General features: G+C 26.3%; 1 protein-coding gene across 2 annotated transcripts in view; it reads left to right on the forward strand.

Annotated features, from left to right (window-relative positions):
• Window positions 1-18734, forward strand: part of LOC101238178 (ciliogenesis-associated TTC17-interacting protein) — a 45176-nt gene that overhangs the window by 19361 nt on the left and 7081 nt on the right. For both annotated transcript variants that reach the window (XM_065810607.1, XM_065810608.1), the window contains exons 7-11: window positions 11549-11609; window positions 13816-13922; window positions 15499-15623; window positions 15952-16025; window positions 16477-16553. In XM_065810607.1, coding sequence (XP_065666679.1) covers window positions 11549-11609; window positions 13816-13922; window positions 15499-15623; window positions 15952-16025; window positions 16477-16553 — 444 coding nt within the window. The remainder of the gene's footprint in view (window positions 1-11548; window positions 11610-13815; window positions 13923-15498; window positions 15624-15951; window positions 16026-16476; window positions 16554-18734) is intronic.

Raw genomic sequence — 18734 nt, forward strand, 5'->3', positions numbered from 1 at the left:
GCACTTTAAACCCTCTTGAAAAGTGTTAATAAAATGGTTTGTTTTTCAATTACATGCATGAAATCGATAAATCAGTGGTTTAATGCGCTGTCATCGGTGCCATTTTGTGAGGGTTTAAATCTGCCCCTTAACGCAATATAAGTTTTTCAATCTGACCATATATATTTATAGCAAAAAAATAAATATAGCTAAAAAGACTTTTAATTGTTAAAATAAAATTTTATCGTTTTTCTAGCTACAGGCTTTTCTTTTTTTTTTTTGCCTCCACAGCAGCACCTTCTGGAGTAGCAGGACTGTCTTATTAAAATTTCAGACTATCCGCAGCTTAGTAGGACTAATTACCCAAGCATAATAATTATATAAGTATCTCAATCGTGACATATAGGCTACTTATTTCTACCGGTCTTTTGATGTTTCTAGAATTTTTAGCTTTTTTAAAACTTTTTGTTTATTATAGTGTATAATATCTTTACATATGTTATGTATATAATATCTTTAAAACTTCAAAAGTGTTTTGTATTTAAAAAAAATCGAAAAAGATTTAAAAAAAAAAAGTCACCAGCAGTAGGATTTGAACCATGGCTTCTTAGTTCAGAAGCTCTGCAAGCTAACCACTCGGCAAAGCTGGCATGTTGGCTAATGAAAATTTTAAAACTTTATAATAAAGAAATAAATGCTATAGATCAAAATTAATAAGATTTTGCTGTAATGCAATTTTCAAGTGAAAGTAAAACTGTAAAACTTGATATGTTTTAGTATGTTTTAACATTGTGTAAATAGATAAGCAAAAAATTAGTATCATTTAATCAACAAAAATTTTGTTCTGAAAAGATAAATTAAAATTAAATTAAATGTCTTTTTGAGACGTCAAACAATGTGATTATATTTAAGTCATATAAATGCAGAATTATTTTGTTAAATGTGTGTTAAATTTATTTTTTTGCACATTTTTTTTTTGCAAAATCTTTTTTTAATTTAAACAACAATTATGAAAAACCTCTAGGATACACAAACTAACTAAAAAAAATTTTGAACCATTAAAAAGAAAATAAATTAATTAAAAAAAAAAGTTACGAAATATTGAGATTTACCTTACGCTCAAAGCCAAATAATTTGTAAACAATTTGGGGCATTTTTCAGGGTATTTTGCCGCTCGCACAAGGTAAATGTCAATATTTTTTTGTTATCATATTTTTTTTATATTTGCCCCAAATTTGGCTTCTTTCGTATTCGCATTTTGGAAATTTTTTTTGAACACCCCTAGTGTGTAGCCTACCTTTTAAAATAGAATTCAAAAATAATACTTTCATGTACCTCCTATCAATGGTTGACAGTGAAAATACCTTCCTTATAGGGAGTAAAACTTGTTCATAATAGAAGTTATAGTAAATAATTTTTTTTTTTTGCATGTTTATATTCTATTTTTTTATTTTCTTTTGACCTCTGATATACTTCAGAGAGGCTGATGGATGTCAACATGGACAACTATCATTATGCAGTCTTAAATTATGTTTAAGTATTTTAAAACAGTTCAGTTGGGAATACAGTTCAAACATTAATCAGTTACTGATATTAGATTTTCATAAACAGATTATCGTTAATATGTAGGTTCAAAAGAAAACTATAAACTCTATAAATTATAAAAATTTTAACTGTAGAAGCTATGAATTGTTTAAAGTGGCTGAGAATGATATTGTTTTAAGACATTGTGATAATATATCATTATTATTTCTAAGAATATTTTCAGATAATAAAATAATAGATTACAGATAGTATAATAAGTCAGGATTTTAGTATGAGTCCCCAAAAAGCTTCATATATTTTTCAAGATTTGGACCATTGTTGGAGAAAAGTCTATGTGTTAATTTAACATCAAGTTTTAACTTTGATATTTGAAGCAGTAATACTATAATAGCAAAGACAAAAAATTTTATAAATAATATTATAGTGTTTTTGGTCAAAAAAAGGACAACCAAGTTGGATACAAAATATTTAACATTGCTGTTCTTTTGCAGAGCATCAGCAGAAGATGTCAAAATAATGCTTGCAGATTTATGTCATAAAGAAAGATTTGATTTACCATAGGATTGTCTTTTGGATTGAATGGTTTGTTATCTTTTGTAAGTTGAACTTTGCACAAGTACATAATGGATTTTAAAAAGCAGTTATGGTTTTAGGTGAGGATGCTGATCAGCTCGCGTTTAATTTACACGCTTGGTGTAGTGGAAGGACTTAATTTTATTATTGATGGTATTAATTAATTTTTTAGCCTTGTAATTGTTTTTCACACATTAATATTTTTCCTTTTTCATTTCCTATATTATTATTATCAGCTACTAAAAGTTGTTAGTTGTATCTTTATGCTTTTTTACTGTTGTAGAATGCAACCAGCAAAATAAAGGATTTCAATAAATTAGCAGACTGCTTTTTTATTGAAGATAAAACATTCTTTGTTTTGACAATACAAGATGACTTTTTCTGCTACATCTATAAAGTATCTATTAGGATGGAATGGGATTTAGAAATATTTTTTGGGGTATATTCTATATGTAAAAAGACTCTGACAAACAACAACTGTTATGTTAGAGTTCAGAGTACTCTTAAGGAAAATAAAAATGTAATTAAATAAGTTTATATATATATATATATACTTATTTTGTAATTAGATAAATATAATAGAGAGTTAATTTTTTTAGGAGTTACTTTTGTCCATTAAATTTCTTATTGGTATTGTTTCCTTATTTGAAAAATAATTGACCATATTTCAAGTATCACTTGTTCATATTTTATTTTATAAAATGTATGATCTTTTAATAACTATGATGAAGCGTTTCGTTTTTCTTATGTATGTAATATCTTGATTAAAAGCTTAATTTTTGCAATTTGTTTGGACAAATTGTATTAGAGTTTTTTAAACTTGTTTGATCCAACAATAAAACCATATGTATTTTAGTTCTTTAAACTTTCATAACTTGTTTGATCTGACAAATCGTATGTATTTTAGATAGGGCTTGCATGTGATTAAAATTTTTAATCGCAGTTAATCACATAATTAAATTTTTTGATCATAATTAATTGCGGGATTAATTGAACACTATAATTTAAATTAATAATAAAATGATAAAACACATAAAAAGTTCTATTATAGTTTCTACTGTTTCTAATACAACCAATAAAAATAAAATATTTGAAAATTTTGAAATAAAAAATTTCTTAAAGCCAGTATTTTAAACATAATAACATGTTCAGTGAATCTGGCAGCAATGATGATCTGTGCTTGTCTGCAATGAATCCAGCGGTTGAAAACAGTCTTTAGCATGGAACTGTAGTTGCTGGAACTGCCAAATATTTCTTTGCAGTTGTTGCTAATTGAGGATATGAACCTTGATGTAGCTTCCACCACTGCACAGTGGGACAGAGTGTGCCAAAATACCAAAAAATCAATATCAGCATTGCACGGTGAAAATTTGTTATAATGGTGAAGATATGTTCATTAGAGGAAATATCTAGTTAAAAAAACATTAAATATTAATTTAAGAGTAATTTTATATGGTTATTTACACATTAATTTGACATATGTTCCAAAACGCTATTTTGTATTTTTTATTTATCAACTTTCTTACGCTACTATTGTTTTAAATTAACTTTATTGACTTTCATTTTAAACTGTATTATTTTAATTAAGAATGTTTTTTTTCACTCAGGCTTTTAAAAATGATTTAACGTTAATGTAATCATTAGTTTTTATGCATCGAAAACAGACAGTTTTCGATATTTTTTTTTGCTACAAACCTTTACTATTAGGTATCAGATAAACTATCCTCCAAAATCCTTCAAACATAAACTATCCTCCAAAATCCTCCAAACATTTGACTGTGTAAATCTCATGCTAAATGTATGTAGGTAGCCATGCATCATAAATATTTTGCAACTTTTTGCAATAAAAAAAGTTATAACAAAAGATTGGTCTTCGGTTAATGGTCAGTTGATGAGAAATACTGAACATGTAAAAAAGATGTTTTGTACACAAAGAATACCTACAAAATCTTTCATTACTGTTTTAATCTATAAGTTCTGTAAATATAAATCCGAAAAATTTATTTTATTACAAATACATGCATTGAAAAGTAATATTTTTAATGTTTACACTGATAAAAGTTGTCCTGTCCATTAAAAATATTTTGTATTTTCACCAAAATAGAATAGATAGATTAATTGCCGTTTGAACCCATAATTTAAATTATTAATAAATAAATTTCGTTAGGATAAGATATTAAAATTTTGGAAATTCAATAAATTAATTGACAAAATAACAACGCAATAAAAACAATTTCAAAAACAGAAAGATAAGGTTAGAGAGACAAGTTTGAGACAATTAAAACAAAATGGTGTCATCACGTGCGCAAGCATTGATTAGAAATAAGAAAGTGGTATAGAAATTTCATTATTGTTAAAAAATCATTTTTTGATGCTAATCAAAATTAGAACACCAAAAAAATTTATGATCTAATCTAATTGCAAAAAAAAGTTATGAGTTAGAAAATTTAATCTGCATTAATTTTTTTAACTTGCGTTAAATTATTAGCGCTTTAACACGTTTTTAACGCATTAACTTTGCAAACCTTAATTTTTGATCTTTACGCCTTCGTAACTTGTTTGATCCAACAATAAAATTGTATGTATTTTAGTTCTTTGAACCTTCATAACTTGTTTGATCCAACAATAAAATCGTATGTGTTTTAGTTCTTAAAACCTTCGTAACTTGTTTGATCAAACAATAAAATTGTATGTATTTTAGTTCTTTAAACCATCGTAACTTGTTTGATCCAACAATAAAATCGTATGTATTTTAGTTCTTTAAACCTTTATAACTTGTTTGTATACCTAGGTTATTAGTTTTCATTAAATAGTTTTGTAAGTTATTCTTTTTCTACTTTGATCAAATGATAACACAGGTCAACAAAAAAAAAAAATTTTCTGGTGCCGAGCAAACAATTTGTTTTTTGTATAGCATTTCTCATTTTGATTTCAAATATGCAACTCTTTTTTTACCATCAGCTCAAGTTGTAAAGTTATTTAGGTTCAAATCTTAAGTATTTAGGGTAAAGTCCCTAATATTGTCGAAAAAAAAGTTATTCAAAAGTATGTCAACCTTGGTCTCAAAAGAAGCGTATTTTCATAGAGATTATAGAAAACATAAATATTTTTTCTTAAAATTTATTGACAAAAAAAATATGTGAAAAAATGATAAAGACTCTTAAAAAAATTTCAAGAGAATGATATTCAGCAATAATACAAAAAATACTTATTTTTATTACAAATGAATAACATTTTTAAAATCTCTATGAAAATACGCTTCTTTTGAGACCCAGGTTGACATACTTTTGAATAACTTTTTTTTCGACAATATTAGGGACTTTACCCTAAATACTTAAGATTTGAACCTAAATAACTTTACAACTTGAGCTGATGGTGAAAAAAGAGTTGCATATTTGAAATCAAAATGAGAAATGCTATACAAAAAACAAATTGTTTGCTCGGCACCAGAAAAAAAATTTTTTTTGTTGACCTGTTTAATTTTTACATTCTTTATTGCTTTTTACATGACTTGATGGTAAGAATAAACTTTTCATCAAAATTAGTGGACAAGTTATTTGTTCATTTGATGGGTTGAATATAAATAAATCGTTGTTCTAGGACACAAAAAGTAACAGAGAGTAGAAAATAATATACATGAGTTAAAGGTAAAGGTATACAATAAAATGATAATAATGAATATAAAAGATGGTATTAGAAATAAAGTCTTTAAAAAATTTTTTCAGCAACCTCCAAAAATTCCTCATCAAGATTAAGCAAACCTCTAATTTCTAAATTTTTAAATGAAATGTCATTATTTAAAAGTGGTTGTACACTGTTTGATAGTCTTCAAAAAGATTTTTGATAATGGTTGAACCAATGAGCATAGAATCATAATTTCCATTTAATTTTTAAGCATGAAATAATCCATGGATTTCCTGTGAAATTCCAGAATTTGCAATCCTGAATACTGAGATTTTTGAATTTTTGAGATAAAAGGTTTTTCATTATTTTTGCAAACCCTATCCTTAACTCTTGGTCTTATCTCTTAAAACTATGTAACAAGTGTTTATTTGAATTATGTTTTCCTGCTTACTGGAAGAGATTTATTGTTCTTATTTTTATAAACTCTAGCGATTGTGCTTAGGTCATGCTAACAATGGCTCAATGGTTGTCATATTAGTTGTCAAAAGCTTAATAAACAAGTTTAGTTACACATTTTCACTCCATATATAGTTGCTTAATTTTGCTTTTTGACTGGTTACACCTGTATTTTCACACCTTTATGTTTTCTTATATTATATTATATTATATTATATTATATATATATATATATATATATATATATATATATATATATATATATATATATATATATATATATATATATATATATATATATAAAAAGTAAAGTGTGCAAAATATATTTAAAAGTTTGCATCTAAATCTGCTTAATCTCTCAAAGACCTAAGCAGAGGTTACTTAGCTTAGGTTTACTTTATACTTGAATAATAACTAATAATAAATAATTACTCAAATAATAAGTTCATCCTATAACTAAGTGCTTCTAAGTGCTCTTGTTGTTTCTCTTGCTCTTGTTTCAATATAAAAATTAGTTTGCCTAATAAAAAAATATACGTTTTAATGCAACAAATTTTTTCATGTTAATAATATGTGAACATGCTAAAGTTGCTATATTGATTTATTTAAAACAAATTTATTTTGAACCATAATAGAAATATGATAACCATAATTTTTATGATTTGTTAAAATTTTAATGTGCTATTTTAAATTCCTATTAAAATTGCAAGTCAAATCCAATTAGTTCAAACAGAAATATTTATTTTATAAAAAAATTATTTTTCTTGTAACATTTTTTATGTATAAATATATACTTTGAATATTGGAGAACAACATAAATAATTTCTAAAATTTATATTCAGATAAAGCCATTAAGCAAATGTTTTTTTAAAAAGTTTTATATCCTCCTTCACTGTTTGTACTACATCATCCACTATTTTTTTGTTTGTACTTCATCATCCACTATCTTTTGGTTTGTACTGCATCAACCACTATTTCTCGGTTTGTACTGCATCATCCACTATCTCTTGGTTTATACTGGATAATCCATTATCTCTTGGTTTATACTGCATCAACCCCTATTTCTTGGTTTATACTACATCAACCCCTATTTCTTGGTTACTGCATCATCCACTATCTTTTGTGGCTTATACTGAATCAACCCTTATTTCTTGGTTTAATAATAAATTTACCCCTACATCAACCCCTATTTCTTGGTTTAATAATAAATTTGACTGAAACTTATTTTTCACCTGTTTCAAAGAAATTTAATAATATACAATTTAATCCACTTCCATTTAGTTTTGCTATACTATATTTGTATAATTTATTGTTTTTTATCTGTCCAACCCATTTAAGGTCCAACCCGTTTGAAAGGGAACTTTAAAGTTTAAGTGAGTGCAAAAAAATTTATAAATATAGTTATTAAAAAACTGTTAACATGTTAATAAACATAAAAAAATAAATTCTCTAAAGTGTTTTTCTTTAGAGAATATTTTCTAAAACTTATTTTTTTTGTGTGTGTTTTTTTCCAAAATTATTTACATTTTATAATTTCTTAAAGCTTTTTAAAAATACAGTATAAATATTTTTTATAAAAAATGTTTAAATTTTTTTTTAAACTTGACATATCTATCATTTTTTTATCCATCATATTTAATTTTAATATCTGTTATTTTATGTATTATAAATTTTTTAATTTAAATTAATTAACTAATAAATGACTAAAAATATTAGTTTGATACTAATATTTAATCTCTTATCACTGCATATGCCAAACACATGGCACACCACAAAATTATCAGTGTATTTATTTTACTAAACACTTGCACAAGACAAACATGAAGCACTTATTGTACTTACCTCATGATACAATAAAAATATAAAAATTCCATAAAGCTAAACTCATGGCGCACCACAAAGATATCAGCATATTCATAGTATTAAATACATAACTCCAAAAAAGGAAGAATAATAATAAAAACATAAGAGCTAAATAATACAAAAAAAACACCAAGTGCACACACATATTTCAAAACAAATAAAGAAATAATACCATTACAGTGCATCTTTAGACACTTAGCATGTTACAAAAATAACAACATATGCATAGTTCTATTTACACAGAGTCATGTAACCATAACAACACTCGTGTTCTGCTTAACATGCAGTAAAACATAAATATAACAGCGCATATTATAGCAAATGTCACCCAAGAAATATAATATTGGATTTACTTCATTAAATTTACCTTACATGTCTGATCTCACTTTATTTTTAATTCTCCCTACCTAAACCTGAATATTTATTGTATTTTAAATTAAAAAAACAAGAATCAAAGGGATTCCTATAATATTAAAGAAAAAAGATGAAAGAAAAGTAAATTATTTTGAACTGTAATCATTTATAATGGTGTCTATGTAAATAGTTATTTATGAATACATTTATACCAATCCTAAAAATAAAAAATCATTTATAAATACATTCATGCTAATTGTTTAAAAGATAATAGTTATTTATAAGTACCTTTATATCATTTATATTAAATATGTAAAGTAACTAGTATTAATTTATAACTAGCAGTAAGTGTACTGATACAGTAGTAGTGTAGTGATTGTCTTTATGTAGTAGTAAATGTGCTTGCCTTTATGTAAGCAAGAAATTCTGAGTTTGACTCTCACCATATCCCTGGTAGTATTGCCCTGTACTTGTTTATCCACAAAGTGGCCTTATTTGTCAAGACTCATGTTTTGAAGTAAATGAGGCTCATGTTTTGGAGTAAACAAGGCTCATGTTTTGGAGTTTTGGAAGATTAAAAGAGGAATGTAACAACAATTTAACAAAAAAAAAAAGAGTAGTCTTTTTAACTGTAGTGGCTCCTTCAGCCTGATTGGTTTTCTTTTTTAATGCTCCTAAAAAAAGAAAACTAGCATTATGTTGGATTCCCCAGTGAGTTAACTGATTAAAATCAAAAGAAAAAGAGTTGAGGCATGTAAGGAAAATTTAGCCCTCTTCAGAAACAGCCCATGAATAACATCACATAATCATGTTATGTTATTCATGGGCTGTTTCTGAAAATGTAATAACAGGCCATGTTAACATCACATAATCATGCGATGTTATTACAGGTGATGAGTTGTGGTTTTATTTGACATAAGTTGTACACAAGTCAGCTAATGGTAGGTGAAGGGGAAAGTCCAAAAACTATAGAAAAAGACACAACAGGTTTGAGTTGAAAAAACATTTTCCTCATTTTCAAAACAATAGGTGTTGTTCATTTGGGTTAAGTTGAAAAGGGGGACACTATTGCTAGTCAATATTATGTAAAAAGTTGTTTGAAACATGTTATACATGAAATAAATAAAGAAAAACCTGTAATAAGACACTCAAAATATTAAATTTTTTCATGATAACTCTTGACCCCATATTACTTAAACTGTCACAAAGTATCTTAACCAAGCCAAAATAATTTGCCACCCACCAAGTTTCCCACCCACCAAATTTGCCAATCTTAGCTCTATCTGATTTTTAGCTATTCAAAAAGAAAGGATGGCTAGACTTAAATTAAAAAAACCTTATAACCAAAATAACCACAATAAAAAAACCATATAACCAAACTACTTCAACATAAATCCAAAGAAAAGTGTAAAAAAAAAAGTTGGACAAATGGTTTGAAAGGATACAACTTTTTTATAAAAAATTTAAAAAAGTTAAAACTAAAAACATTATTTTTAAATGGATCTTATTTCAGAAATAAATTTGGTCTGTCTTAAAAAAAAAATGTATTTGTAAAATTATAAGTTATGTTTCTAATTAAAACCAGTTTTACATCATTTTAAGATATGAGAAAGGAAGAACAAGAAGAATATATATATATATTTTTGTTATCCATTTATTTAACCCAAAATTAAAAATTACGATTTTTTTTATAATTTTACAAAATTAGGTTAGGTGTCACTCATAGTTAAAAACTAGACATTGGAGTGACACCTAAATAAAATAAACAAGCAAACAAAAAATTCAATAGCAATATTAATAAATAAAAGCAAGCGTAAATTAAAGATTAAGTTATAATAAATTAAATAAAAAGGCAAAAAAGTAAAATAATAAGCAACAACAGCACAAATAATAACAAACTTTATGCAAACGAAAAGGCAAGCACAAAAACTACAAAACGAAAACAAAAACTACATAACAAAAACACAAGCACAAAATCTACAAAATAAAATAAATTATTTGTTATTCTTGGCGGAAGCAGAAAAGCATAAAAAATTTGTAGTGAATTATTTTTTAATTAGTTCTTTTTATTATTTTTTTGAGCATTTTTTGAACTTATTTTCTTTCAACTTGTCACGTCGCATTTAATTGATTATTTTTGTTTTATTTTATTAAATCTATTTGTTCGTTTTATTCTTTTATTCATTTTCTTGTTATATATATGAAGATATGAGAAAGCAAAAAGAAAAGAAAAGGCTTAAATAATAAGAAATATTTTCTCAAAAAATTCTTTGCATTGAAACAGGTATCAGATGACAATAAAGAATGTAAAATACTGTTGAAAGAATGTTTTACAATATCAATATGGACTCTTAAATTTACACCATGACAAGATATATGATGCAGAGTTATATGTTATATAATACATGCAAAATATATGATACAGAGATAAAAACAAAATTCCTTTTAATTTGAATTTCTGACAGTGTCAAAATATTTAAATTTTGTTTGTTTTTCTATAATATACTGGCTTTAGTTAAAATTTGAATCTAAATATTTTTACCATTTTTCTTTATCATACATCTCTATTATTATATCATTATTTGTGGTATATTATTTTAATTATTCTTCATGATTTTTATTTTTTTAGAAAGATTCAAAATAACCAGAAATTTTGAAAGATTTAAATTTGTATTTTAATTTTAGTTTACATATTTCTTTTTGAAATAGATTAAAATTATAAAATGAAAAAACAAAATTAAAATACTTTAAAATCTTTTTCATCAGAAATTTTATTAATGAATAATTATTCATAGTTTCCTACCCTCTACACTCACTCTTCTTCTTTGTGTTTAGGCTTTCAGTTCGTCAGTCATTTTTTAATTTTTATACAAAGAAGAGTAATAGAGTAATAAAATGTTCCATTGACAAATGTAAAATTCGTTTGATAAATAAAATCATATTTAAATGAGTATTAAAAATTCATATTTAATTGACTCAACATCTAAATTTTGTATTTTCTTATATATCTTATATATCTTCTTATATATCTTCTTATACATATTTATTATATATCTTTTTTTTTATTATATATCTTTCTTATGACAAAATACTAAGTAGATCATTTAAAAAAGAAAAATTATTTTTAACTGAGATTTTCTTACTCTTTTATTAGATTATGCATGAAAGCAGTCAAACTTATCCTACGTCTTTAATGAGGGGTTTTATTTCTGAAGGTACTATTATTTTACGTGTGAGGGGTTTTATCTATGAAGGCACTATTTTTTTTTTATGTGTGAGAGGTTTTATTTCTGAAGGTATTTTTTTATGTGTGAGGGGTTTTATTTCTGAAGGTACAATTTTTTTTTATGTGTGAGAGGTTTTATTTCTGAAGGTATTTTTTTATGTGTGAGGGGTTTTATTTTTGAAGGTATTTTTTTATGTGTGAGGGGTTTTATTTCTGAAAGTATTTTTTTATGTTTGCTATTTAAATTTATGCTAACTATAATGACAACAATATATGTGATTTGTTAGTATTAATTTAAGATTAACATGTTAATTTTGAATATTGTGATGCAATCTAGTTGACTATATATGTATATTTTTTGGCTGGTTTTGGCTGATGCAAAATATATATATTTTTTTAATATATTGATGTGTGTATTTTATCTTTGTTTTTTACAGTTATATAACATTAAAAGTAACCAAATGAACAACTAAAAAATTTAAAAAAAGAAAACCTTAATACTAAATGTAGTATAAATTAGTGTCGATTATTTGTAAATAAAGTTACAAAAAACATTTCTTATATAAAAAAATGAATAGAACTCCGCTTATAATTTAAATAGCTGTCATATAATTACTTGCAAATTATATATATATATATATATATATATATATATATATATATATATATATATATATATATATATATATATATATATATATATATATATATATATATATATATATATATATATATATATATATATATACACTAGTGGCCATTGAAATAAAGCCAGCAGCAAATTTTTGGAAAATACACAGTTTACTCTAGCAACAAGGTCTAGCAGGCATATTATCAAATGCAATTTTAACCTTACAATACACTGAATAAAGTTCTAGCTCAAACGATGAATAAAAGTCAGTAATTCACAGGATATCCTTTATTTTTAAGCACAGCATTAATGCGATCAGGCATGCTATGAACAAGTGTTCTACAGTATTCTGGTGTTATTTCTGTCGTCCACACACGCTTCAAAACCTTTTTCAGGTCTTTTTCTGATGTAGGACGATGTGCAGCAACTTTCCTTTTCATAATTTGCCAACAATTTTTAATCACATTTAGATCAGGTGAATTTGATCGCCAATTGGAAAGAAGTTCAATGTTGTTGTTTTGGACAATCTTTGCAGTGTGACAAGGGGCTGAGTCTTGTTGCATAATTGTTACTCCTGAGATGTTCATATGGATTTGAAGCTTATTTTCAAGAACCTCCAAGTACTTTTTGGCATTGACCTTTTCCCCTTTATCGAAGATGTGCAGTCCACACCGACCACTTGCTGTGATGCCACCCCAGATCATGACGCTTGGTGGATGTTTGACAGTTTTGATGGTGTATTTGGGATTGAATCACTGAGAGGCAGGACGTCTGACATAATTGTAACCAGGGCCTCGTAGCTGCTGAAAGGTACTTTCATCTGTGAACATGACTCTCTCCCACCACTCCCTTGACTTGTCTTTCATCGCACAGCAAAACTTCAATCGCTGGAGGAGTTGTTGTTTCTTGATTAGAGGTTTCTTCGCTGGTCTGTGAGCTACAAGACCAAAGTCATTTGACAGACGTCTCCTAACAGTCCTAGCACTCACTTGAATACCCCTGTCACTAGCTAGACTTGCAACGCGTGCAGAAGAAGTATGCGGACTAGACACAACAATGCTCTTCAAATAACGATCATCACGATAATTTATTTTTTGTACTCCCTTGCAGTTGGAACGTCGTGAAACACCTCCAGATCTTAAAACATTCTCAACGGCACCTCTAGAAATCTTCAGTTTCTTTGCAATATCACGCTGAGAATAACGTATGTATGTAACAGTATATTTATACATACACACATTGATAACTGCAAAATCTTGAAATCAGCATTCATAGAATTGGCAGTTTTATGAATGTTAATTTCAAATTTCTAATTTTAAATCTTTTTTATTGTTATAAATGTTGATTATATGCACTAAATATTTATATGAAACGATAGAGTTTTATATACAATTATATGATTTAAAAAAAAATGATTTTTTTTAAATTTTTTAATTTAATTAATTTATATTCAACGAAGCATTACTAAAACATTAAAATAAAAATATTGAGCTAAATTTGTTTATAAATAGTGTTGACTGATTTGTTATTCGTGTTATAACTCTCTTGTCTTTTGTGTTTCTAGGTGCTAATATTATTCTTCAAAGAATAATGATTCAGCAACAACAAATTCCAGAAAATGCAATGTTTACAACATTAGACTCAAACATAAACCTAGCTGTAATGAAATATGTATGTAGCTTTTTTATCTTGTTAATCAATTTTTGCTTATGGTTTCATATTATTTAGTATTAGTTAAATTTCATGCAATAAAATCTTTAGAAAAATAAAAGGAAATTCTAGGTTACAATTTTAAACTAAAAAATTAGTTATTTCCCAGCTGTTTTTCATTTAAAGTAATATGGAATCACAAGTAAAAATTATATAACTGTTTTGCAAGTTCTCGATTGGGCTTCTTGTGTCATTGTAGTAATGTCTAAAGGTTCCAGCAATTTTTTAGCACTAATTTGTTATACTAATTTACTCTCAACAAGGCTGCAAGCAGCCATTATTAAGTTTGGAAAACAAAGAATTGCATTAAAAAGCAAGGAAATGTTTAACAGAAGATTTGAAAAGTTAAAAGTTGTATAATTCAGGAAAAGATGACACCGGAAAGAGTTTCAAAGCATTAAAGTGCGGGAAAAAAAACTAGATAAATAAAAGTTTTTAGAGCATGAAAGAACAGATTCAGTAAAAGGATACAACTTTACTGAATGACGAATTAAGCAAGAATGTGTTTTGGTTAAAGCAGCAGGTCTAAATAAAATTAGTAATGTGTTTTGGAGCAGGTTTAAATAAAATTAGTAATGTTTCTAGTAACCTTGTCTAGAAGAGAAAGAGAATCATTAGAAGAGCCCACCCAAATATGACAACTGTGTTCTATACAAGGGCAAATAAGAGGTTTGTAGAAGTAGAGAATTACATCAGTAGTATGATAATGGCAAGCACAATAAAGAGAAGTAACCTTAGCTGATGCTAACTTTTGAATGGATTGTATATATGGTTTTCATGTAGATGTAAAGAAGGGGAGAAGACTTAGCGATATGGTTGCCATTTATTAGTTGACAATATTGCAATAGTTGTTTGCAGTAAATAACTGAGTTTTGTTAAAGTTGAAATTCAAAAACCACTACAAGCTTCAAGTTGTTACAGGAGAGAGATCAGATTCAAGATCAGTTCTAAGCCTGTTCTAAGCGATCGAAAAGATAAGACAGATAAGTCAAGACAGAAGTATAAAGTCGAGTCTTCACCAAAAAGAGCCATTTTAGATGTAAGACAAAACTTCAAGGTACCCCAGAATTAATGGTAATAAAAAAGAGTGTTAGCCTTCTAAGCTGACCTTATATATAATAGTTCTTAGATATAGTAATTCTCAAATTTAGTGGTTCCAAAAAAACAAAAATCAATACTCTTGAAAGCGAAATGAAAGATAAAAAACCAAACAGTTTTTAATTTTTTAATGACTTTCATGGTTTTGCAACAATCTATTGTTTTTATTATTCATGTTTGCCTTATTTCTCTTTACTATCTTCTACAATACATTTATCTTCTACAAATGTATTAAACTTAATTTTAAAATATGATTTTTTTTTTTTTTTAATTACACTATTTACTAAATATACAGTATTTATTAACTAAATTATTTATTTTATTAAGTAACAAGCTTTAAATTTTTGTTTTATTATCCATTTATGATGGCATCTTTAGCGATTTTTAGATTTAACAAACTTAAATGTTTTAATAAATACATATTTTTTAATTTAACAAGCTAAAACTTCCTAATTCTTCAATATCGATTGAGGATGGAGTCTTTGATATTTTTGGGATTAAGCGTGAAGTTACATCTCAAAAGTTACCTCTAATGACTTGGACAACATATTTTTTATCAGATGGGTAAGCTTTTACTCTTTAAATTTTTTAAAATATGTTCTTCTTATTTTTTATTTTTACATAATAGTGTCAATCATTAACTTGTAATTTTTTACGTATAAAATAGCAAATAGTGTCAATGTTTATACTGTCAGTCTTTAATGTGACTTTAAAATGTATCTTTGAATGAATTTCAGTTAGTATCTTCTGTTTAAAAGTAGCAACAGTTGTTAATAATATTTACAACTGATGCCTTATGATTGAAATAATTTCAATCGCATTTATTTAGCTGATTCTACAAATCACAGACAGTGCGTTCCTCAAAAAAAATTCAAATGATTTTTCTTTTTAGAGAAATGGTTAGTAGAGAAGCACTTGGCTCATCTGTTCGTATGCAACTTCTTAAGTTTCCAAAGGAAAATGTTGGTATAAACAAGTCTATTTGTAAGGTTGTTTAAATATACGTTCAAAGAATAAGTTGTTGAATGCTGTTTTAAAATAAGTTGTTTAGTTTTTTTTGTCAAGGTAATAAATTTTTTTTGCAGAAAGAGGCACAAAATGATAGTAACTTAATGTGATAGTTGCAGGAAGTAGCACAATATGGTAGTAAGTTTTTATGATAGTCGCAGGAAGAAGCACAATATGGTAGTAAGTTTTAAAAAGATGGAATAAAATCAAAAATGTTCAGGCTAAATATAAAAAAGTTATTCATTGTTGGGTAGAAAGATGGCAATTAAAAAGTGGTCTTTAAAGTAAGATGATGAAGATGATGATGATAATAATGATGATGATTACATTGTTTTTAAATAATGTTATTTCCTTTCTTCTAAAAATGGTGTGTGTGTTATTCTAAATTTTTGTATTGTTTTTTATGTAGAAAGACAAACTCCTTCTAGAAAAGATCTTATGTGGGAAGAAGATATGCAGTTGCAATCCCATTTTATAGAAAGAAAGGTTAGTTTTATTTTCTTTATTTATTATATTATGTCTATTATTTATTATTATTAATGTTTCATTTCTATTTTTTATCATATCAAAACAACAATATCATTAATTGTTGACTTGATAATTGCAATTTTGTAAAAGTTAAGGTTCAAAAAGTATCCAACACATTGTAAAAAATTTACTCAATACTTCGTCATGTGACCTTTAGCTGCCAAAACTGCCTCTAAACGATTGGAATACTTGTTCACAAGATTAGCACATATGCTAATAGGAATTTTAGCCCACTCTTCCTTGCATATTTCTTTCAATTGGATAGGATTTCTTGGATCTCTCTCCTGTACCCTCGATTTTAATTCCCGCCACAGATTTTCAATTGGATTGAGGTCAGGTGATTAGCTTGGCCATTCCAATAAGTCAATTTCCCTCTCCTGAAACCATGCACGAGTTGCCCTAGCCATGTGCTTAAGGTCATTGTCTTGTTGGAATATCCAACCTCGAAAAAGGTTCAATTTTTCGGCTGACTTCACGAGACCTCTCAAGAATGCCCTGATATATTTCGAAGCTCATCCTTCCTTCTATGATTTCCAATTCCCCAGGGCCTGCAAAAGAGAAACAACCCTAAAACATTATGCTGCCACCTCCAAACTTCACTGTTGGGACAGTATTCTTCGGGTAAAATGCAGAGTTCTTCTGTCTCCAAACAGGACTGACACAGTTCCGACCAAACAACTCTATTTTAGTCTCATCTGACCATAATATTTTATCCCAAAAGCTTGAAGGTTTACTCAAGTGCTCTTCAGCAAAGTTCCGCCGTTTCTTTACGTGAATTTCCTTCAAGAGAGGGGATTTTCTTGGTGACCAAGAGTGGAATCCTCTCTTTCGAAGAATTGTCCTAATTGTATTCTTGCAAACATTTGTCCCAGATGATTGCAAGTCCTTTTGCATTTCAGAGTGAGTCAGTCAAGGATTATTCTGTACTTTTCGAACTAAATTCCTCGCTGTACGGTCAGATATTTTTGTAGGACGCCCTGAACGAGGCAGACTAGTCGAAAGATGGAAGGATTTACCAAAATTGGGATATTTAACACAGATGAAATTTTTCTATATATATATAAACCATCTCTGTGCAGCTGAATAATTGATTTTCTAGTTGATTCAGACAGTTCTGCAGTTTTAGGCATTGCTGAAGAGCGTAAAATTTAGGCCACCTTTTAATGAAGGTGTCAGGTAATGAATCTAGAATATTTCCTCGAACGTAACGGATGACAAATTATTGGCGAATCAAATTCTTTTTTTACGATGTGTTGAATACTTTTTGAACCTTAACTTTTACAAAGTTGCAATTATCAAGTCAACATTTAATGATATTGTTGTTTTGATATGATATTTGTATTTCCCATGTAAAATTACATAAGAATAGTGTTTGTTTATGTTATTTTGTTGAATGGTCTTTAATTAAATAAAGTTTTTCCTTTGTGCCTGATACTTTTTGCACCCACTGTATGTGAGTAATATATGAGGAATATGCTGAATCCATCACAATTCCATTATATTTATATATATTCATATATATATATATATATATATATATATATATATATATATATATATATATATATATATATATATATATATATATATTTATAGAAAAATTTTTATATATAAAAGACATTTTTTGGCAAATGTATATATATATATATATTCATATATATATATATATATATATATATATATATATATATATATATATATATATATATATATATTTATAGAAAAATTTTTATATATAAAAGACATTTTTTGGCAAATGTATATATATATATATATTCATATATATATATATATATATATATATATATATATATATATATATATATATATATATATATATATTTATAGAAAAATTTTTATATATAAAAGACATTTTTTGGCAAATGTATATATATATATATATTCATATATATATATATATATATATATATATATATATATATATATATATATATATATATATATATATATTTATAGAAAAATTTTTATATATAAAAGACATTTTTTGGCAAATGTATATATATATATATATATATTCATATATATATATATATATATATATATATATATATATATATTATATATATATATATATATATATATATATATATATATATATATTTATAGAAAAATTTTTAT

This window comes from Hydra vulgaris, chromosome 11 (assembly GCF_038396675.1).
Source record: "Hydra vulgaris chromosome 11, alternate assembly HydraT2T_AEP".
Classification (NCBI taxonomy): domain Eukaryota; kingdom Metazoa; phylum Cnidaria; class Hydrozoa; order Anthoathecata; family Hydridae; genus Hydra; species Hydra vulgaris.